Source organism: Cygnus atratus, chromosome 5, assembly GCF_013377495.2.
Source record: "Cygnus atratus isolate AKBS03 ecotype Queensland, Australia chromosome 5, CAtr_DNAZoo_HiC_assembly, whole genome shotgun sequence".
In the NCBI taxonomy this organism is placed as follows: domain Eukaryota; kingdom Metazoa; phylum Chordata; class Aves; order Anseriformes; family Anatidae; genus Cygnus; species Cygnus atratus.
In genome coordinates this window covers 4,258,103-4,280,992 of record NC_066366.1, presented here as the reverse complement: position 1 = coordinate 4,280,992, position 22,890 = coordinate 4,258,103, and the positions used below count along the sequence as shown (strand labels likewise).

The 22,890-nt window shown below is 36.9% G+C and overlaps 1 protein-coding gene across 1 annotated transcript in view; it reads left to right on the top strand.

The window, feature by feature from the left end:
• Positions 1–22,890, top strand: part of SOX6 (SRY-box transcription factor 6) — a 245,401-nt gene that overhangs the window by 102,024 nt on the left and 120,487 nt on the right. Inside the window, exon 6 of the mRNA XM_050711088.1 lies at positions 1,423–1,491. Within this exon, the coding sequence (XP_050567045.1) occupies positions 1,423–1,491 (69 nt within the window). The remainder of the gene's footprint in view (positions 1–1,422; positions 1,492–22,890) is intronic.

The following is a 22,890-nucleotide window of genomic DNA, read 5'->3' as shown; positions in this document are numbered from 1 at the left end:
TAATATGTACCTGCAAGTTCCTTGTGAGTTAATCTGAACAGTTTGCACTAAGACTGGGTGATTGTTTTTTTTTTTTTTTTTTTTTTTCCAAATGAACCTTGTTACCCCTTCCTTCCTTCCTTCCTTCCTTCCTTCCTTCCTTCCTTCCTTCCTCCCTTTCATAAAAACATTTTTTTTTTAGCTTTCTCTGTTTATAACACAGAGAGTGTGCTTGGAAGGTGGAAGGGAAGAATACCAGGAAGAATTCAGTTTTTTTGCCAAAACTGAAACAGTGGACTTGAGTGATCAAACTACCTTTGTCACCAGCTTTGTGCTGTTTTATGTTGTTCTTCTGCTCTAGGTAAATATTTATAGGAGGGGAAGTTATACTTGAGAAATAAAGGTAGCAAAAGTGCTGAGGCCAGAGTTTCTAGGAAACACAAATCTTGTCCCTGTTTCAGTCAGCTGTGCCATTCCCCTCCTACAGCAGCCCACTGTTGTTACCTCCACTCCTTGTGGCTTCCCCCCAGCAGCCCACGTTACCCGTGGCAGGGAGCAGCTCTGCGGTTGGAGGGCGGGATCCCATTTCCCTTCTGCTCTCGCATACTGATTTTAAAGGGCATGTGGGAATTGGGAGAGCCTGGGGCAGCGTCTCTCTCATGAGTCTCTCTCTGTTCTGCCTGCATACTTGCTTCTCTCCTGTGCTAGAGGAGAGATATATCAAACCTTTACTCTCTAGATCACTTACTGAATCTACAAAATGAGAAGAAGAGTATCTACATATTTCATAGTGTTGTGTTGAGGATGAGCTACTGGCTAGCACCAATTTTACTCTAACTAAGACTCTACTTGAGTAGCTCCAACACTGAGATTCACAAGAGAAGCAATGTGCTGCTCATTATGAATGAAGTTAGAGAAGCTTGCCCTAGGAGCTTGTGCTGAATAGTGAAACATCTATAAATACTAGCTAAGGCTTCAGTTCAGCAAAGCAGGAAAATGTGTGTTTAACCTTAAGCACCTGAGTAATCCCATCCCCATTCAGCAAAGCACTTAATTTTAAGCATGTGTTTCATTCCCATTGTAGCTAACAGTAATGCATCATAGTCAAAGTTCACCACAGGCTTAAACGCTTTGTTGAATAGCGATGAGATTATTCACATGCACACAACTAAGCCTATGCTTTTATGCTTTGCTGAGTTGAGGCCTAAGTGCTTAAAATACATATTTCTTACCGGATAACTATATTTTCACATAGCATGTAAGTGTAAAATGTTTATATCACATGCACAGATATCTCTAAAATATCCTTTTTTTTTTTTTTTTTAGAAATAAGGGATGCTCAATAAAATATAGTAAAGACTAACTAAAAATAAGTTTTTCACTCAATAATATTGAAACTTCAATATTGCTGCTTTAATTTAATGGAAGTTTTATTTCCAATAGATTGCAAGACAACAGCAGCAACTTCTGCAACAGCAGCACAAAATCAATCTACTGCAGCAGCAAATTCAGGTCAGTGTGTTTTATTGCTCTCTTCTGATTATACTTAAATTCCATTTATGGAGTGGGAAGGATTTAAAATAAAGCAGCCACATGCTTTACTAACAAGCTTCAGTAAAGATGCTCTTAGGAAGAGTCTTTGTGTCTTTAAAAATTATTCTCAAATGGTCAAATGCATTTTTGGTGGAAAGAGACTTTCTTTAATAAGCAGAGGTGTTTTCTGTGTTTTTTTTTTTTTTTTTTTTTTTTTTCCTGAAATTTGTGAGTTATTTCTTAAATCTTATAATTTAACTCTGAAATCTGCAATCAGTTTGACATATTGTGTGAAGTAAAAGCAGAGATTCAATCATTGTTTATAGATTTTGTTATCCTACAAAGATGGAACTGAGTTTGTAAGGTTAGAAGAATGTTTTCACTTTTATTAACTAAAGTGAACAGCTATCAAATAGTGCGGTCTCAGTGTCTATTTTTCTAAGTCCCTGGGACCAGTTTGCTCATGTATAAAGACCCAATCTATTCCTTGTACTGTTGAAGTTGACCTTGATGGATCTGGGAGTGTTCTGCAGGCATTCAAATATCTGTACTTGTACTCAGAACCTGGTATAATTCTGTGCACCTAGACCCACTCTCAAGTATATATGTAGGTAGGGAGTGACATGTAGATAATAGAAAATATTGATGTGTGACTCTGTCACCTTCTCTGTCTCACACTTCATTTGAAAGCATTTCCATGGGCCTGTTCTTTGATTGAAATATTTCACTTTGATCTAACAGATGATTGTGTTGCCAATCATTTCCTATAAGTATGGAGTATTGGTTTGCACTATCAGCTGATTACTGTTAGATACCAAAACTGAAGATTTTTTCTTTCCTCATCCCAAGGGAATGCATGTAAATGCTTTTGCAAATATTATAATGCAGTTGGATTTTAATGAGTTTAACATTTAAATGTGTTGATACCTGGGCTGAGAGATACAATTGAATTTTAAAGCGTTGTTACTGTCGTTGCCTATTGGAAGACTGGATGTTCATATTAAGTGTACGTAAAGGATAGAATTGTGGTAAGAATACTACTACAATTGTGCTACATAAGGGTAAGAATTGTGAAAGGAAAAAGGACACTCACCATCTTCTTCTCTAAGTGTTATTTGCAAGTCTAGCTTCAGAAAACAAAAAATCATATTAAAAAACTTCTTGACATGAAAGCTAACACTGAAACATAGCTGAGTATTCTAAATGGAAAAGAGTTATCTGCATGATAAATTTATAATATATAAATTCCTTTAAGAATTAGGACGCAGAAAAGAGAAATCATACCAGGTCATTTTTGTTCCTATTTGGAGAATGTGGGTATGTGTTACTGGGATGTGTCCTGCTCTCTAGTAAAAAGTTTAAAGGCACTTCACGTTTCAGTTCACTTGCTGCTTTCCAGTAGCTTTACCCTTCCACTGACTCCAGGAAGATGCTGTCTTAGAACAGCTCGGGGGTTCATTCTCTTGTTTCCTGAACTCTCCCAAGTTTCCTAAACCCTTCACAAGTTTTCTTTTCTGTCCCTTTGCAGACATATATGCTAAGAAGTATTTTAATGATTGTTCTGTTCATATGAGCTAAATTATTTCTCAGTGGTCTTTCCCTATATTTGTTTTATAACTCTTGCCAATATAAGCTACTTTTATTTCATAGTTCCTCTGGAGTTTGGGTTCTTTATTTATCCTTATATTTGAATGGAACAAATGTTACTGGTGTCAGTCGGGTGAATCTAATCAATGTATTAGAGGCAGAGAGGACCGTTCCCTCTCCCGGTTTGTTAGCTAGACTCATAGTGAGTTTCTCATCACCTGAGGAACATTATTGACTTCAGTATGAAGCACTAGGTATGTTGGGCAGATGCCATCTCAAGCATACATTGGTCTTACAAGGAGATTACTAAGAAAAGCTTGTTAGGAGATTGTTTCCTAGGCTAAATGCCAGTTTACATGGCCCATTTGCTTGTAAGCCAAGTGGTTCCTCTTTGTTTATTGGTTCTTACTTAATTCTATGGCAGGTTTGCTAGCCAGGAGTTGCTTGGGAGAGAAGTTAGTTGCTAAGTCTCCTTGGCAGTTCATAACAGGTTTTGTTTCTATTGAATTTAGTGTGAGTGTTGCAGTTCTTTGAGAACTGCAGTCTTCTAAGGGCATAGGTGGGATGGAGTTCCGAGGAGGCAGGTGAGAGATGTGGTGTTGGGTTGGTTCTCCCAGACTCTCTCAAAGCATCTTCTCAGGAAACCTCAGTACTGAGACAGGTGTCTCACTACTGATTGTGGGTGGAATTCATCATATCAAAAGTAGATAACTGCAGTATAGATTGTCTCAATTAATTATCCAGATTGTTTTTATAGTGAGCAGAGAGAAGCAGAGTGAATAATTTTAGGATGTAATTCATCTTGTCCTAAAGTAGACGTTTAAAATATGTCAGATTAATTGTTCCCTAAAATGGCTTTCTCTCCATTAACTATAAAAGATGTGGATGCTGATGCCTGTAGTGTAGAAATCTGAAGTGAGATGAGATAAATTGTATTCTCTGTGGCTTGAGGGGAAAAACAATTTTCTAATAAACGTTTACATTCTCAGCTTAGTTCTTTGGGCCTGGTATAATTTGGAACTGTGCCCATGATAACCCACTTGATTTTATATAGAAGGTTCATTTGTTTAAAAATACTCTTGAGCAACCCTTTTCAGGAAACAACAATTACTTCCATAAAACGGTGTGGATTTTTATCTATACTTTGTATGCAGGAAAAAACAATAACAGTCTTCCCTGCTGCTCCCGTTTAGAAAAGACTACAAAATATACATAGTCCAGGTGCCAATTCTACCTGGGCATGGCCCTATTCATGGCACAGCTACATGAAGTAAGTACAGTGTGTTCTCCAGTGTGCAGGAGCAGGGCATTGCTGATGCAATGTTAACATCACAGGAGACACCATGTACCTCCATCATCCTCTGAGGTACAGTGCTAGTTCTTAAACAATAGTTTCCACAAGTAAATACATCCAATTTATTTAACCCTTTAAACAATTAGAAATAACTTTGGGACTTAAAATTCTGTCAACATTTTATAAAAGTGGAAAAAATCCATATTAAATAAAACACATTTCCTTGGATACCTAGTTGGTTAATTTACTGAGCATTTTCATCATTTAGTGGTTATTATTTGCATTGTTTTATAGTGTTTGTTTACTTAACCATTTTAACACCTTATTTAGTTGTGTTTTTGTTTGTATTTTCAAAGAGCATTTACTGGAGCATCTTACTCCAGACCTGTTACATGTCCAAAACCCTTGTCAGCAATCTGTGTGCAAAGAGGACATCAGTCTGGCTAAGCATATGAAAATAAAATAGGTATTGCAAGAGTACTGAAGTCAGTAAATGTTCTTTGTAATTGTCTCATGTTTTGTAAGTTAAGCTAATGCTACTTTTAGGGTATGCATGTTGGAGACAGACGTTTTGTCTGATGACTAAAGGGATTGGGAAAGTCAAGTTGTTCTTGGTTCTGTCTCTGATTATCTGAAATTTGGCAAATTGTTTCCTGTTCCTCAATTTAAGCATAATGTTTTGAGAACTTAAATGAAAATTTTCAAATAAGTGTAGTGTATTATTACTTTTCAACTCAAATGTTCAGATTCCTCTTAGGGAAAAGGATAAACGCTCTTCTATTGAGGAGTCTATAGAGATGGGCTGAAATCTACTATGTCAAATTCAGATCTTTCTGCAAAGCTGTGCAGAGAAATCATTGCTTTTAGTGGAGATGAAGTTGAGAAAATGCTGTATGACAAGTCAGAGCTCTCAGATCAGTCACCAGGTTGCTTCAGATTCTTTAAAGAACAGTTCACCAGGTTGCTTCAGATTCTTTAAAGAACAGTTTACCTTGAAAATTGTTAATTCTTGAAGTAGTAGTGATGCTATTTCAAGGACACCTCTTAGTCTGTGCTGTGAAAGGGAAAACCTAGGGATAAGGGAAAAAGCAGTTTAAAGGAAGAATGTGGTGGTACATCATAAAGAGAAGACTATGTTGAAAGAAGGGAAGGCTTGCATCTCGGTAACATTTCAAACGTTGTGAACAACTTGAGGCCCTGAAATCCCCATTAATACACTGCCCCATTTCCAGAATTCAGATTTTCCAACACAAGGCTTGAGGACTGCTTCTGACCCACCATGGTTAGCTGAGGAGGGGCTCGCTCAAATCCTGCTGATTCTTAGAGCATGTTGCTCCAGGATTTATCTATGTGTGGAGGGATTTAAGGGCTGAAAGTCTGATGGCTTCGCTCCCCTGGTGGGCAGGCTTCATTAGGGTGAGTCCTAAATAGTGGATGAAACCTTTCAAAGGGACACTGGTTGTTAAGCCTCTCTGGAAAAACTGGCAATGGGTATTACAGTGAGAGCTGGTCCAAACTGCTTTCATCCATTTCCCTTTGCCTCATTCCTATATACTGTGCTACTCAATGCCATTGCAGAGCATTTCTTTTTCTGTTTGAATCAGGTATTTCCATTGCATAGAAAAACTGTCTGCTTCTGCTCTCATAGGTATTCAGTTTTAATTCAGCTGCTAGAAATTATTCCCGGTAGTATTTTTTTTTTCTGGTTTTAATCTATACATTCATGCTGCTGTAGCTTCATATTAATGTTCTTGCATTGTCTGTCATTTGAAAAGAGTGAACGTTATTACTGTAATAGTAAACAAACAAAAGAATAGTGACATCAAAATTACAACTGTTTAAACTGTCCTTGAATAGGAATCATTTGAGTCATGCTTAAAACTTAAAAGGCTGAACCTACAAGTCTCTGTTCTTATCCATGATTAACTACTGACAATTCAGGTATCTGGTGAGCTGAATAAGGACTATCTCTTTATGTGAAGTACATGTCTAAAGATCAGGAATAATTACATTCCACATTAGCCTTCACGGCCTCCCTGACCTGGTTAATTAATTTTTTGCTAGGATAATAATAGTAGAAATAGATTTAAAGATATGCTTCATCATTAAGTATGTAACTGACCTCCAATTTTAAGAGCTGAACCTTTCATTTATTGCCTTTTGGAGACAGGTTAAAGCTCCTTGTGGTGAGCTTGCTGAAAATGCACAAGCTGGAATCTAGTTATTGTCAGTTCAGTTATGCTCTCTGAGGTTGTCTCTCTTTGTAAACTGCATTTAGCACTGACAAGCAAAAGCAATTGCAATGCTACTGTTCTGGCACTAGGGAATATTATCCCCCACTTTTTTGTTGTTGTTGTTGCATTTTCCTTTTCTTTTTTTGTTATTGATCATGAAACTGATCCCCTTCCAGCAAGCTCTGAACAGGACCAAATAAAGTCGTTGAAAGCAATTTGATACTTCTATTGGCAGGCTACGCAGATCAGATACTCCCTTGAAAGAGAACGAGAGTTATAAACAAAGCTTAGAAGTCTAGGAATAGCCCCCAGCTTCAGCAAACCCTTAAAATATTTTGTAATTGTATCTTCAATCATGAATTAGCCAGGAAAAACAGACCTTTTTTGCCTTTATATTTCACTGCTGTATGCTGTTTTTAATTGCCCACAGGCATACTGTTGTGATCTTCTTTGGAAGTTTAAAACCAGGATAAAAATGCAAATCTAATTATTTCTTTTATCTAATCTAATTAACTTTTAAAAGTAATGATAGATGCACTGTAGCCTGCATCAAACATTTTAATAATGATGTTTCTGGATTAAAGAATAGGTAAAACTACTGTAATTTATAAGCAATCAAGATTATGGTAGTTGAAAATGTAAATTATTGTGTTGGCTTAATAAACTATAGCTGTAGCTTGTTAATTTACAGTAGAAAGGATACATGTCCCTTAAATTCCAGGTTGCTTATGAATTGGTTCCCAACTATCCTTGGTATCTTTATTTATTTATTTGTTGTTAGCAGTTCAGTATTTAAAAAAAAAAAAATCTATGTCTAGGTGTCTTCCACAGTGCAGTTGTCCACATGGAATAGACAAGTGGTGATAGGTGCCTGTAACTTGCAGCTGGCTGCTAAAGCACTGATTCAGATCTGTAGGACTCTGCTGTAGGTGCAACATTGCTGCTTCTGTCTGGCTCGTAACTTGCTTAGCAAAAATGGAAAGTGGTCCATGGAAGAAAGACACAGATGGTAAACATCAAAGTCAAATGTTTCACATTTTATTTATTATTACATGGTGGCTTATTAATGAGTTCTGAAGTCCTTGTTTGATAACTACCCAAGCAAAAGCTCTGTTACAGGCCAGCTTTTTCCACCGAAAGCCGTTCTCATGGCTGGCTAGCTTGGAATTTCTGTCATCAAGGTGGCAGGAGAAGCAATGTTGGATTCTTACCCTCTTCCAGCAGCCCATGCTTCAATAAATACTGTAGCTATGCTCCCTTTCCTTTATTCAGCCCCTTCTATACTAAAATTGCTTTGGCATGACGGTGTGGTCGTGGCCTAAGGAAAATGATGCATTGTGCTGAAGCTTCGCCCTATCTCCTAAGAGTCTGGTCTTGCACCTTGGAATTTGTCAGGCTCCTGCCAGCTGCTCTGCCTTGGAGGCCCTCAGCCCCTGGAAAAAAACATTTCTTCTGGCAAAGAAGAAAATAGCTGGATTCCACTCTTAACATAATCCTTAAAACTGTATGCAGTCTTGAGGTGGGAGGGATTTTATCTTTTTATTAATATTATTTTATTTTATTTTACTGTGATTTTCGAAGAGTTAAAATAGCTGTCTTACAGTTTTCTAATTCACTTTTTTTTTCTTTTAAATAGCTTTATTTTGCCTACCCAAGTCTAAACAAATTGTATTTAATGCAAAAATTAAGCCTTGTGTATCTCTTTCATATGACTTCTCTAATTATAGAGCAGTAAATGGTAGAATAGCATATGTTAGCAACATGAGCAGCAGTCTATGAAATGAGCTACAAGTTAATAAAATGATCTTGTGGTGGTGTTGGCCAAATGTTAGCACACATGTTTCGGAAAGTGATATTTCAACAGACTTGAAGAATAGGACTTTGGCACACGGGTGCCGAACATGATCTGATGTATGGAAATTAGTTAAACCAAAGTAAATGTCATTGTTCCTCACGCTCATGTCAGTGCAGAAAATGATAGTAGCTGCCCTCCCACTTTCCTTCTCCCACGTCTGTTTTAAAATTGGAAATGAAGGCAAAGGCACCCATATTCCCAGTTCAAGTACTGTTGCTTCTTTCCTTCTGGGCACGTTGCATTGCAGTCTTGCCAGTGACTTAAGGGCTTGTTCTCAGCCATGCCTGTTACCAAAGCCAGGCTACAATCTCATTGATTCTATTGAGCCCAAGCATACGTTGTGCCACCTTTGCTTACAGAAGGGCCTCAGATTTGAGCTGTGTTAATGTAGAGGCAGATTATAACCAGCGCCTGAGAAACTTAGGATCAAGAGGATCAAGCAAATACTTACTGCCCACCTATACTGTTGCTCAGGGGTCACTCTCAGCTGGTGGGCTGCCCATTCCAACCAAGCAAAATGCTCTGGCAGCCTCAGGGCTTGCTGATCTATACACCCTGGTTTAGCTCCCAAAGATCCTGGTCGAGGTCATGCACTGCTGAACCATCTGGTGCTGTTCCTGTGGTAACACAAGTCAGCATCACCCTCACTGTCAGTCAGCATAGTGTAACATCTACAATATTTGGAATAAAGCAGTTATAATGCAGTATTAGCTCCAATACAGAAAACCAGTTTCCTCCCTAAATGGCATGTGCACAGACTAAAATGGGTAACTGAGAACAGAAACTGAGCAAACTGGCAGCCTACCAGTGGGGCTGACCCTGTGAAGTCTTATTTGCCTGAGTAATACTTGCCTAGCCAGTATTTGATGACTTGTATGTAAGTGTTACTCACATAAGAAGGCTTCACAGAATTGGGCACGTCGTATGAAGCAGGACTTAGACTATTAGCATTGTGGTTGGGATATCAAAGACATAAGTGATACTAATGAGGCAGGGATTTTTAGGGGGTGTAATTTGTTTTACTAGAGAAACATGTAGTTGGAAAAAAACAGGCAACCTCCTGGGCACGCCAGTTCTTTTTCAGGTCTTTCATCAGTGTTACATCAAAACATGTGCCAGGAATGACACAGAAACTGCCAAAGATATTGGCCTTTCTTTTCTAATTAGTTACTTTTTCGGTGATGATTTTTGTGATTGACAACCATTTGATGGCCAAGAGGAAAAACAATCGGGATTTGGATGACTTTTTTTTTTTTTTTCTCCATAACTTATACATTCATCAAGAGATGGTGAATAAAGAAAATAGTTAATAAATGTTAGTATTAAAATGACTTGATTTATGGAGATATTCAGGTATACAGGCAAGACTGGAATGTGATGATATCAGAGGTCAAAATTTCTGTCTGCCGAAGCAGGTATTTGGAGTAAAATGATGAAGTACAGCCCTACATAAAAAGGCCAAAAGCATTTAGAAAATAAATTGTAAAATACTTTTTGAAATCTCACAGTAAAACCTTAAATTTACCAGATGGGCTAAACCCTGACCTAAAGGATCAAAATATTTTCCAGTTGTTATACTTAACAGTGTATGAAAACTGTTACAAGACATGATGAATTTGTTGTTCAGTCTTTGAAGTAATTGTGGGAATGCTCAAGAATGCAAGTGTGTTATTGAATCAGTTTGAGCATAAAAAATTATTTAAAATATATTTAATGTCATGACAGCAAGGAAGAAGTGAGTGCATTGCTTCCTGAATGCTTTCAGGAATTATGAATTCACATAAAGAAAGTAGTAGTATGTGCAAACAAATGAACAAACTAGGTGTCATTTAACACTTGGTATACATTTGATGGCAAATACGTAAAACAAAGTGAATGAAAATTTCTAATATTCCTCTTGGCCCTTATGCAACTAGTTAATCCAGATACTGGCAAAAATGTCAAAGCATAGTTCTCAAGGAAAGGTGAACCGCCTTGGCCTGGAATTTTCTATCTAATTTCAAGTCACTGTTAAAGCAAGGAAGAGCTGATTTAAGAGTGCAACTTACACCATATTTTCTTTTGTTTTTCTTGTTGTTTTTTTGTCCTCTTTCATTAGAGCCTCTCTTTCCCTCCCCCCCCCCCCCCCCAAAAAAAAAATATTAATTAGATAGTGTAGTTACGTTGTATGTGAGATTTTTACTCGTTTAAAAGAAGATGGTCTTTTACATAAATCTTATATACATCTTCAGCAAGTTGGGCACTTGCACAGCTTGGGTAAATTATGTCTATATTGAGAAACTAAGAAGTTACACAGTGTGCATTCCATACTTGAGGGATGGGAAATAAAAATTGATATACTGTGCGACACATGATATAACACAGTGAAATATCTTTTAAATTCCAGAGGGATGCACTGACATCACCACACTTAATTCACATGCAGTAACTCCCACAAAATGTTATTAATTTTAAATTGGAGTTTGTAATCATTCAATAAAAAGAAAATAAATGATGTAAACAGTATACAATGGTGCATTATGAGATGTTGAATTCATCTTATTCACCAACCCAAAATGCCAGTATATTAAGAAAACGTTAATGTTGTAGCACCAAATAATAAAAGCAAAGAAATTCACAGTTGATGATGGTGAAATCCATCTTGAGACATCACCACCCCACAGTATGGCAGGGGACTTATGAGTTAGGAAACTTTATTTGGAAGTAAAGTATTACTCTTTTATTCTGTGAAGCAGAGATTAGAAAGGTGGAGCAACATATAGTTAGTTTACAATCTAGATCAGGAAGATAAAGAAGTAGTGTGGAGGCAAGCCTTAAGTGGGCAGTTGCTACAGGCAACAAAATAAAGCTGATAGTGCAACGTATACCTAACAGCCTAAGCGCAGAATGGGATTCCTTGTTTGAAAAAGCAATTTATATATTAAAGAATAAAACTTTTCTTTGAGGAGGGAGTCCGGCAGTTGTTTTTTGCTGTGGCAAGAAGTGATTGGTATGGAAGAACTCTACTATCACTGGTCTAGCTTTGCCTTTTCCATCTCATTGAATTTTATTGGTTGTATATTTTCAGGATACTCATCTTCTCTATAACTGCATATCTGAGTATCTCATAAGCTCAAGTGTATTATCCTCACAACACTCTTTTGAGGCAGAATAAAAAGCCTATAGATATTTGGGGTATCTAATTTTAAATATCTAATTTGGATGACTGAATTAGGACTTTAGACTCCATATATAAAGCAGTCCAGGTGCTTTGAATTACCTTCTGTTGATTAGACAGGGAGGGTAGGTTCCTAATTTAGGCACCTAAGTTAAATCTCCTGAGTGACTTGATCCTGGTCTTATAAGAAATTTGACAGACCTGAAATCTGTGTTTTCAGAATGCATATGGTGGTTCTCTAACATCTTGTCATTCTTTCTATCATGATTTTCTGTCAGATGAGCACTTTGATTTATTCTAATGGAGCTTTTCACCAGAGCATATTTACTTCAGCCAGCCAGAGAAATATTTGCTCGTTCCTTTTACCCACTTTAATGTCTCAATAAATAAATGAATAAATAAAAATTCAGCTAGCTTGACGCTCCTGTGGTCATGATGGTGTAGCTGTTGTCATACATGAAGAGACAAGTGCAGAAGAAGCCTGTCATTTCCCAAATCCAAGTATTTTCTTTACGGATATAGAAAAACTTCTGCAGCTATGAAGCATCCTTTGAACAGAAGTTTATTGTGGAGAGAAAATCATTTTTTGTTCGGAGAATGCCTGAATTTCTCAGTGGTCCCTCCTACATTTTGCAGGGCTTTCAAAAGACTTACTTGAAATGGCTGTTAAATAATGTTTTTTATTTAATCAAAATGACTGCTTCTAAATGGAGATCTTGCATGCCACATTTTAGGCCAGAATATATTTTTATAGCCAAGTTATAAACCTCTGAAAAAGGGGGCTTATAATGGAAAGGTTGACACAACATTAATTTTAGTGTTGTAAACGCAATGGTATAATTTTGGAAAAAAGCCTTTATAGCTGTGCTAAGATATTAATTGCAGGAAATTACAGCATATCCTATTAAAGTATTATGTCAGTGGCATACATAGCATATAACACCTTTGCATATTCTCCCTTGTTTTCACGGCAAAGTTTTGCATTTTGATCTGTAAAGAGTAGGTGGATAAAATGGCTCAGAGTTTCTGATTATTATTGCTCAAGGGGAAAAACCAGCCTGGATAATGTTTCCTTATGGCCTATTCTAGAAACAGGTCTTCTGTTAACGAGGTAAATTCATTATGGGTAATAAGGAATTAACTAAATTCTGCTGAAGTGAAAGTCTTACATTTATTTTGTGACTTTTGGACCAAGGATTTGAATTTGGAACTGATATTTACTCTAACAAATTAGCTTTAGTCAGAATCTTTCCAGAATTACAACAGTTTTTGCGACAAACTCATTTTTACTGATAAGGGCTTACTTTTAATTACTTACAAAATCATTCCCGGCTGTTACAACTGTGTGGCAGACACGGCTTCTTACCTTTCTGATTTCTGTTCATTCAATTATTCAGTAACGCATTTTATGTATATATTGTGGAGGAGGAGCTGTAGATCTCTACCAAGTTGAACGAAGTGCATCGCATTGTGCATATAATTTTTTTTTCAAGGCAATAGGTTATTTACTGCATTTCTGCCACTGTTAGGATTGCAGGGGCGTAGTATAATAGTACCTTGTTACAGGAACTGTTCTTATACAATAATTATTTGTTAATATCTTGGTTTTAATATGTGCTGAATTGTAGCTTTTGGGTACAGCCTAAGGTTGGATGTTGGCTTTACTGCGGTTGTTATTTTAAACTAGGTTGAACTGCCATTAAAATAGTTCCTTCTGTCAGATCTTTCAGAACATTGGCAGTATCTTTTGTTTGTAAAACACCTCCTATTGAGGTCTTGATCTCATCAGGAACTTTCAGTGTTCCATTGACACAAATTTGCAGTGAAAGAATATCAATAATAACAATATGCATTTATTTTTATTTCAAATAAAAATATTTTTATTTATTTATTATCAAGACCTGGAGTGTTGGTACTTTCTCTCTTTTCCCCTCTGAAGACAGTGGAGCTTGCACAATACTTTTGCTCAAAAAAAAAAAAAAAATCAGTAATGTTGTATGGTAGATGAATAACTAACAAGATGGGAGCAAAGACCTTCTCTAAAACCCCACTAATATGCAAGTTCATTGGTCTGTTAATGTTTCCCATTAATTGCAAGACTTTAACGTATAACCATTGAATATATCTGGTTTTACTTATCAAATCCAGAACTGCTTTTTCTCTGCCTGCTGAGCAGGGAAAACTCCATGCTGTACCAGTTTCTTTTTACTTGGGGCTCCCAGTATCATCAGGATTAAAACTGTCAGAACAGTCAACCCTCTTTATTTTGTGGTTTTAAATACAAAGCAGAATATTGTTGCCTGAGAAATGGCATGCTTTCAATGTGTTAGTTAAAAATTGCCGAGTGGACAAAACAAAAAGGATCCCTGTTAATAGCAGGCATTGAAATATTGCTTTCACCATTTTGGGGAAAGAGGATACAAATCTGCACTTTAATTTATTTTTATTCTACACCACTAACTTGTCTTCATTGGCTTAATCCCACACTCAAGTATAAGGAAAAACTCATGCTCAAGTTAGTGAGAGTTTTGCTTCATTGAATGCAATGCAGGGTGCCATTTCCTCAGCTGGTGTTGTTCATTTTCTCTCCACTTATGTCAGTCTAATACTGGAAGTACAGAATTAGGCCTGCTTTTTAAAAACAAAAAGAGCTCACGTGGAAATGACAGCAGTTCATTTTTCTTTTTTTATTCACTGTAAAATATTCCTCTGCTGTGTGTGTGCATTTATATTTGGGGATAATTGTGCCTATCTGCTCTAGAACACTCAGAGGTAGCTGATATGTTGTATATGAATATTTTTGTCTTACAGGTCATTTATTTTGGTTATCAGTTTGTGCTATTAATATTTTTTAATCATCGGAGTCCTTTTTATTTATTTATTTATTTATTTTTAAATCCTGAACAGTATGGTATAGATGAATATTTGTGATAATACTTTTGTAACAAACAAACCAAAGTGATTTCCACATTAAATTACTTTTCTGTTTGGTTTGCTTTAGTTGAGGAAATACTCTCTTACTAGGAAAGGCTACACATCTGTCATTTTATTTGCCCTGTTGTTCTACTATCAATTGAAATATGCATGCGTTTCATATGTAACTTTAGGAGGAGCAGAATATACTAGTAATTTATACAATAGACGCTGATGATTATTGACCATTAAAGAGTAATAAAACATTTCCTCTGTGAAATAGATGTAGCATCAAATGTCTTTATTTCTGACAGTAAATGTTTCAGGTTTACTACATAGACATTAATGTTATTAAAATCTGGCTACACTCTAGCAAACATAGGTCACTCCTTATAAAGTGAATGGCATTGCAAGCAAAAGAAAAAAAATACTTTGAAGAAAGTCTCCAGCTCATGTGTATATTAACCAGAGCAGATGAAATGATTTATTGGGTTTTATACACAATCTGTAAAGGGTAAGCATTGCTAACAGAATGAGTGGCAGCCTCAGGGAGCTGAGTAGCCCCCAGGGACCAGCCTTTGTTCCTCTGGACTTGACAGGCATGTGTCCCTGTTAAATGAGGGCTTAATTTCTCTCATATGTGCACAATTTCCAAGCTCAACAAAGGCAGCCAGAACTGGAGCTATTTAAAAGAGCCAGCTCAGGAGGAAGCATTCCTAGAGAAAGGGGATGCTAAGGGGCTAATTACTCACTATAGTTCAGTAACTGTTTTTTTTTTTTTTTTTTTTTTCCTAAGCAAGGTTTATTAACACAGAACTGCTACTTTCATTTTACATAAACATAGATTGAAATTATAAGGGTGTTATTTCTCTTTGTGAAATAGCCATTTTAAAGGTCTTGCTGATCAAAAATAACACAGGAAGTGTGTTCATTTGATTTTAAGCTTGCAATGAAAATCATCACCTTTAAATCTTAGATTTCTTTTAAAAGTGCAGAGAAATTAATTCTCCAGTATCTTCATCTTCTTTCTCAATCTCTCCCTGTTCCACATATAGTTGTAGGAGTTGTCCTCAGTGCTTACTGCGTTCAAGTAAATATGTTAATTAAAATTGTCTGGATAAATGGTTCAGCATATGTAAAGCTTATTAATATTTACTTAATTACATGTCTAGTGTGGTATGCCTTTTACAAGCCTCTCTCTACGTATTTAAATTTGTGTTTAGACCCTGCAGACCTTTATGGTGCCTTTGAAATATTCTAATGACACTACTCCATACAAGAAGTTGAATTTTTTCCCTGCTTTTCTAGTGCTGGGCTTGGGTCACCCGTCTGTTACTTGCAGCTGGCATGTTCTGTGGAGAACAGAGCAGTAGTTTGACAGGGATGCTGGGGGGGAAAAAAAAAGGCATTGAAAATACAGTTATTTTCTCTGGCCCCTGTTGCCAAGCTCCTCTGTTACTTTGAAAGAAAGACATGCAGCTCCAGTGCAACAGGTTTGAAACATTGTGGTCCCCATTAGCAAACCACTTTGTCATGAAATACTACATGTTTTCATGCTTATTTCCTATTCTGAAACAAACAGGAAACTTTCTTGTGAAATAGGCAGCACATTTGATTCTTCTCTATCAGAACGTTCTGATCCTCTTAAAATCAAAATCCAGACACGGGTGGAAGAAAATGTTCTGACACAGCTCTCTCTGTAGGGCCTGCTCCCTGAGAGGGCTGACTGGGCCTACAAAATGGTGGCAGAGAAGGCTTTTGAGGCCTCAAAGCTCATAGCTGTGCTCAGGCCATGGTGCATGTACATTTGTGAAAACAGACAAAAGTTGCAATTATAGTGTGACCTCAGTAGAAAAAAACTTACTGAATCAAGAAGAGCCTTTCAATATGAAAGCGATAAAATTTAGAAAAAAAAAAAAAAAAAAGAAACCGGAGCTTCTAATAGAGTGCTGCTTCCGACTGAGGTAAACTAAGGAATGCTTTGTTTTTCCTTGAACTATTTGTTTGCCACATAATTAGTTTTGATAACCTTATTTTAATTTTTTACATCAAGTGGGACACTTTTGAAACCAAACATATTTCCAATATAATGATTAGAATCATCAGAATTGATTTGGAAATTTCAGGCAAACCTCATAGTCTCTCCAATTTACACTGAAAAAAAAAAAGGTAACTCAGTAAATACAGTAAATATTAGGGAAATAACTTTTTTTTTCTGTTAATTTCAGTTTTTCTAACCCATTGCATAATCTGGTCATCATAAATAGGTATCCTGATAGAATTTGTAGATCATGTTGTCAGGTTTTATACTCTGAACTTCCCCTGTAAATAGAGAAAGATTGTGAATGTACAAACTGCAGGTTGCAGAATGCTAAGAATGAAGCTAATTATAAACTTTTAAATGTTTTAGATCATCCCTGAGTAGACAGTGCTCTAACAGTATGAAGAATTAGAGGTTTCAGAGAGATTATTTGAAACAAAAAATATCCATTATTTCTTTCTGAGAAGAATGAGATGTATGATGGATTACTGGAAAGGGATGTAGGACTTGTTTTGGTTTATCTACTCTTTCCTTTCAAGGCTTTGTTCTCTCATGCTGAAGAAAGGGATGATAGTAATAAGGAGGAGTACAAAGCTTCATTAGGGTTTTTTAAGATTTTTTTTAAAATTCATTACTTAGTCAATAAACTTATGTTTCTTTTCACTAAATAAATGATTTGTGATTGAATACAAATCACAAACCTGACTCAGATCTCACTTACCGCTGTGCAACTCAGGAATACCTCCATAAAATAGAAACAGTACATCTGCCTTCATCCTGGTAACAGATTTACAGCCATCAAGTCTCAGAATCACCCATTTATTTCCTTTCTCCCTAGAGATGACAAAGTATATAACACTTGATGAACTGCAGCTTCCAGGAACATTCAGATGTTGATGCTACAAAGACCTATATTGCAGGTTGAAATCTTGCGTGGATTAAAATTCTACTTTGGATAAAGTAAAGGAGCTACATATATGCAGGAGCATTTGGTGCTGTTATAAAACTGAGGGAAAATGGTTTAACTTGGATTCCATGCAGATTCTGACTAAGCCTTTCTCTAAAGATTTGTTTCCATTCTCTGGAGGAGGAGGAAGGGTTCCTTACCAAGAGACTTTCTTTCCATCTGATTAAGAGAGAACACCTCCTAATCAGAAAGGAAGGTCCCACACAGATTACCTTCTTGTCATGCTTTGATAGGACCCAGATTTCACTGAGGCTTTTGTGAAGAGCTGTAGAGAGTACTAAAGCCATGGCTCCACAATATCTAACTTAGTTCTGGTGTGTGTGTGTTTAACAGCAGCCAAACAAAACAAACACACACACACAAAAACGACAATAGAAAAAAAAAAGATTAACTCATGCTCACTGTTTCCATCTACAAATGATTTTTATCCCTTTGTTGCAATGTTATCTGGTTACCAGTATGAAATGTTGATCATGTAAAGGTAGTGTATCAGCATCTACTTAAGAAAGAATGAATAATCGACACTTGTCTAACATTCTTGCTACCTGACTGTTCTGACTCAGTGCTACGCTTCTCACTTCTTTTTAGATGTTGTTCTGTATTTACAGTCGTCTTTATCTTGTGGGACATTTATTACTATGTTGCAGCTTGCCTTCATCAAGTGGTAGTAATGAATGCAAATTTCAGAGTCAACTTGCCTATTTTTTCCAGTGATTTTCATAGCATTTAGTTTAAAAATCAAAAACAAATAAAACTACACACATTCTTTTACTCTTATTTCCTAAGAAAAGGGCTTTTATGTAACTGTGCTGCCAGTCTGCCTATTAGAGTTCTACCTGAATAGGTTTTGGACACATTAAGTAAAAATAACCACATTTGAGATGCAGGAAGAAGCCTAAAAGGTATTGCATTCATTTAGGTGACATAAAAACTAGTGGCCCTGATAAACCCTTTTAGGTTGTCCTGGAAGTAAAGGCTTGGGTCTAAGCTTTCTCCATATTAGAACTTGAAGAACGTACTTGGGAAAGAGATGTTAAAATGCTCTAAATTCAGGAAAAGTTTTGATTGGAGTTTATACTTTAATAGACATCAGAAGAGCAAAACTTTGAGTTTGCATTTCATGGAAAACCATAGGAAACAAACATTCATAAATCATGTTGCTTACAAAATTACTTCTTCTGGATATACAAACACTTCCATTAGAAACAGAGCCTTGGGTACTGACCAAAAATACTGTTGTCTTTCCTTCTTGTGGAGGGTCTATACATGTCAGAGAAAACAAAGGAAAAAAAATTCATTTCTGGTGAAATATATCCTACATGTTGTCTGAAGATCTACCAGCTAGAATTTTGTCTGAAGTTTCAGATATTTGTTTTGAATATACTGCACAATTTGAAGGAATGTTTTATGAGAGATTTTACTCTAAAGAAACGGCCAGTCTGTCACTTACTGTAGTTCTCAGGTTCTTCCTTTTGTTATGTTTGCTCTGTCAAGGCTTAGTTAAAATGTTTTCCATTTCATCCACAAGAAGTTTTGTGAAACTCATGCTTTCTAAATTTCTGGTGGCAATATTATGTTTGGTTTTTTTTGACAGTAGTAACACCTAAATTAAATTTGGGGAACCCACTGAAACAGTTAAGGTTTAGATATATGGAGAGTTTATATTTTTTTGAAATAAGTTTCACCTCATTTATTCCTTTTTATATTACTGTGGGAGCAAGACCTAACCAGCAACAGAAGTGCTTTTATTTCATTAGGGTATCACTAAAATAAGAGGATTTGAGAGAGATCTGTAGCCTCTGCATTTAATGCATGGATTTAAAATTATTTTTCAGTAATTCACAGCTAGAAACAATTAGCCTTAAAATATATGAAAATATTTCTGTCTGTCTTAGGAAGGAGGTATAGCCTGTGTCTGAACAAAGTCTGGCACTGTCAAGTACTTCACTGTTAATTTTTATTCTGGTCCATAATTTTCTCCTGACAGTTTGTACTTTTTTCGCCGTGGTCATTGATAGGTTTATGGTCAGTCCTGTTTCTAATGTAAAAGGCTTCCCTGTTGTACAACCACATCAGTTCAGTTCCTCATAATTACTCACCTGCATTCAATGATCTTGCTGCTGGTGAAGCTGGGTAAACTTCTAGCTAGAAGTATTAGAGGAGAAAAGTGCAGTGTAGTTGAGGAATGATAGGGGGATCTATATGTTCTATTCTTTGTGATGATTAAAAGGACACAGTGTCATAAAAGGATCTTACAAACTATTTTGTATTCCTTAGAGGAAGCCACTTGCTTCTTTTCTTGAACCACTAGTTCTCGGTTCTCTCTTGTTGACGGAGTTTATACGCTTCACTGTTTTGAGATGTATATTCCATCTGTGTCCTGACTTCAGGAAAAAGTGCCTAAATGTGTGCCTCATGGCCTGGTGGTGGTGTTATTCCCCTGGGGGAAATGCACTGGTGAGCACCATGGCCTCGATGCTACTTGGCTTCTCTTGGAATGAAAACCCAGATGTAAGAGGAGTGAAGCAGGGCCTGGTCTCCTGATGCAGGATCCTGACTAAGTTTGGATGTACTGTCAGTCCAGGACTGTGTAAGAAATGTGTGAGCATAGGCACAGGCTAACAGAGTTACAACAGGGCGTTTTAAGCCTTATGTTTAAACAAGGCTTGACTTAAAATAGTGTATTACTGTTTCATCCAGCACTCACTCGTTTATCATGTCTTGCATTTGCCATGGCTCCTGGACTGATACTTCACAGATCAGAGCCATCTTTCAATATGACAACGAGTCTACAATTGCTGAATTTTCCATTAATCTCAGCAGAAAGTGAAGATATCAGTAGCTATACAATTCAGTTAAATTTTGGTGATGAAATTTTTTTAAAAGAAGTGATCATCCTCTCAAGCTCTTTATGCTGCTACTAATGCTGCTACCGCTAGTATGCTGCTACTGCAGAGAGAATAAAGTTTTAAAAAAAATAATAATAAAGTTTTGTGGTCCTATGCATCTTACCTTACTGGATGTGAGAGTGGAATCCAGTCCTTCTGGCCCGGAATAGGAGAGATGTGCCATAACCTCGCCCTGTGAGCTCTCTATACGTACCTGTGACGTAGCAGTAAGCTACTCCTCTGCAGTGGGAAAGATGAGCACAAAGGTCTATTGGAGGGGCTTTGGTTATGCTTACAGTGTGGTAGAACATCACAGGGAAATATCAGAGAAGTTGTCTAACATGGGATACTTGACAGAATGGGATAGTGCAGAAAGATGCATTTGGGATATAAGGGATTTGTGAGTCAGCAGCAGTTGCAATCACAAAGCGGAGAGAGGCTGAAGAGGAGAAGGCACAGAAGCAAAAAGCATCCTTTGGGACTAATACCAACCATGTCAGTACCGACAACAGATTAGAATAACTAGGTAAGTCTAATGACTGCAGTTTGTTAGTGGCTAAAAATCCTTTGGACAAGCTTATAATGAATATTGCAGTCACCTGGGCAGGCATGCCCACGGGTGAGAATGCATAGCTGAGAACTGTGTTGCAGATTTGTGGAGGAGAAATACAACAGATCAGCAATGCCCAAAGGAGAAATTCCCACTTCTTTCTGCCATTCTCTGTGTCCTCTGTAGCCATGCAGAAACCTCTGCCAGCTTAGTGAGTAAAACAGGCTCCCAGGGGAGGGGGCACTGGAGCTGGTGAGGGAGTGAGTGCCTGGGAGCAGGGAGGGAGGAGAAAGGAGAGGGATGGAAGAGGGAACACTGGGGCAGAAAGACCTCCCGTTTTAACCAGTTAGCTGTTGCATTGTCCAAACTGCCATGTAAAGAGGAGTTTAAGATTATAGGAACTCTAATCTTTTTTTCTTGTGAAATTTCTTGTTTCAAATGTTGTCCATAGCACTATGGTCAGTATTGTGAAGAGGCCTTGCAGTACATAGCAACAACAACAACAAAAAAAACATTCACCTTTTAGAGCTGTCAGTGTTGCAATTTGAATAGGAAAGGAAGATAGCCAATATATATTGCTAGACTGATTTTCTCTAGAAATGAGCTTTATGCTACTCTGTTGTGTGTGTGAAGGTGAATATGCCACTAACTTTTCAACCTGTTGGTTTCAGTTGATTTTTTACAGAAGGATAGGTGTTTTGAAGAACACTAAGTTCCTGCAGTCTTTGTGAAAGCAGGAAACTAGACTGAAGTGACGGAGTTTTTTTTTTTTTTTTTTTTTTTTGACAGGTAGAGTTTCTTACCTCTTCAGAAAAAGTTGCTGACTAACAGTTGATTCCAAAATGGGCAGAGCCCTTACGTATAACCCAGCCACAGGAAAAGCTTCAGTTGGAGCTTTCAGCTCAGTAGACAATGAAAGCAAAAAAAATGGAAGTCACAAATCTGTTGTGGACCAGGCTGTATTTGCCCTTGATCTTGCAAAACCTGGTGTGTCACTTATTATTTTAACAGTTTGTATTCCAGAAGTAAACAAGGAGTGAAGCAGAGATGTTCACTGTCATTGGTTGATCTAAGAACTGTGACCTGATATCAGCTCCAAAGAAAAAGCTGCCTTTTGGAATAAATTTTGCTGTGGAAAACAATTCAGGACTGAAAGACAAGGGATATCTCTGTCAAATTATGATCTCAGTATGCTTCCTGTACTGAAAGTCATGAACTGAAAATGTCTGATCTTTTGGTTTCCATTCAGTACTTCAAAGAGGGATTATTGGAGTTTTAGAGAAGTACTTAAAATGCATATGCGAATGCACAGGGGTATAAGTGAAAATATGGAGTAGCAGTAGAAAAAAGTTTCAACACCCTTGAGTTTGGGATAGCTTCTTTAACTGAAAAATCACAAGTGGATTATACACAGATCATACCATCAAAGATGCTGGATTTGTTTTGGCAAAAAAAAAAAATGCAGAAATATTAAGCAGAGTGGTGGGAAAAAATGGAAAAATGAAGAAAGTTCTGAATAATAAAAAATATAGTATTTATATAGGTCAATCCTTTACATTGACAGAATTTTTTTACTGGGAAGTAGTTTTAGTCTTAGACTGTTATAAGAACGTGAGCTGCTTCTGGCTAATTATATAAGTAATAGGAGGTCAATTTTAAGTAAATGTGTGAGAAATTTGTATGATATGTATGAATATGTATGTATGTATGATATGTATGTATGAATATGTATGATAGGCAGGTCAAAGGTGGGAAGTCCTCTTATATGCATGACAAATCTGCACTGGCATTCACTGAGAAATCATCTTTCCTCTGACTTTTGGTTTGTTCTGCCCTTTCTCCTTTGTTTTCTTCTTTCCACTCCTCTCATTTTTTTACTTGCTGAGAAAGGC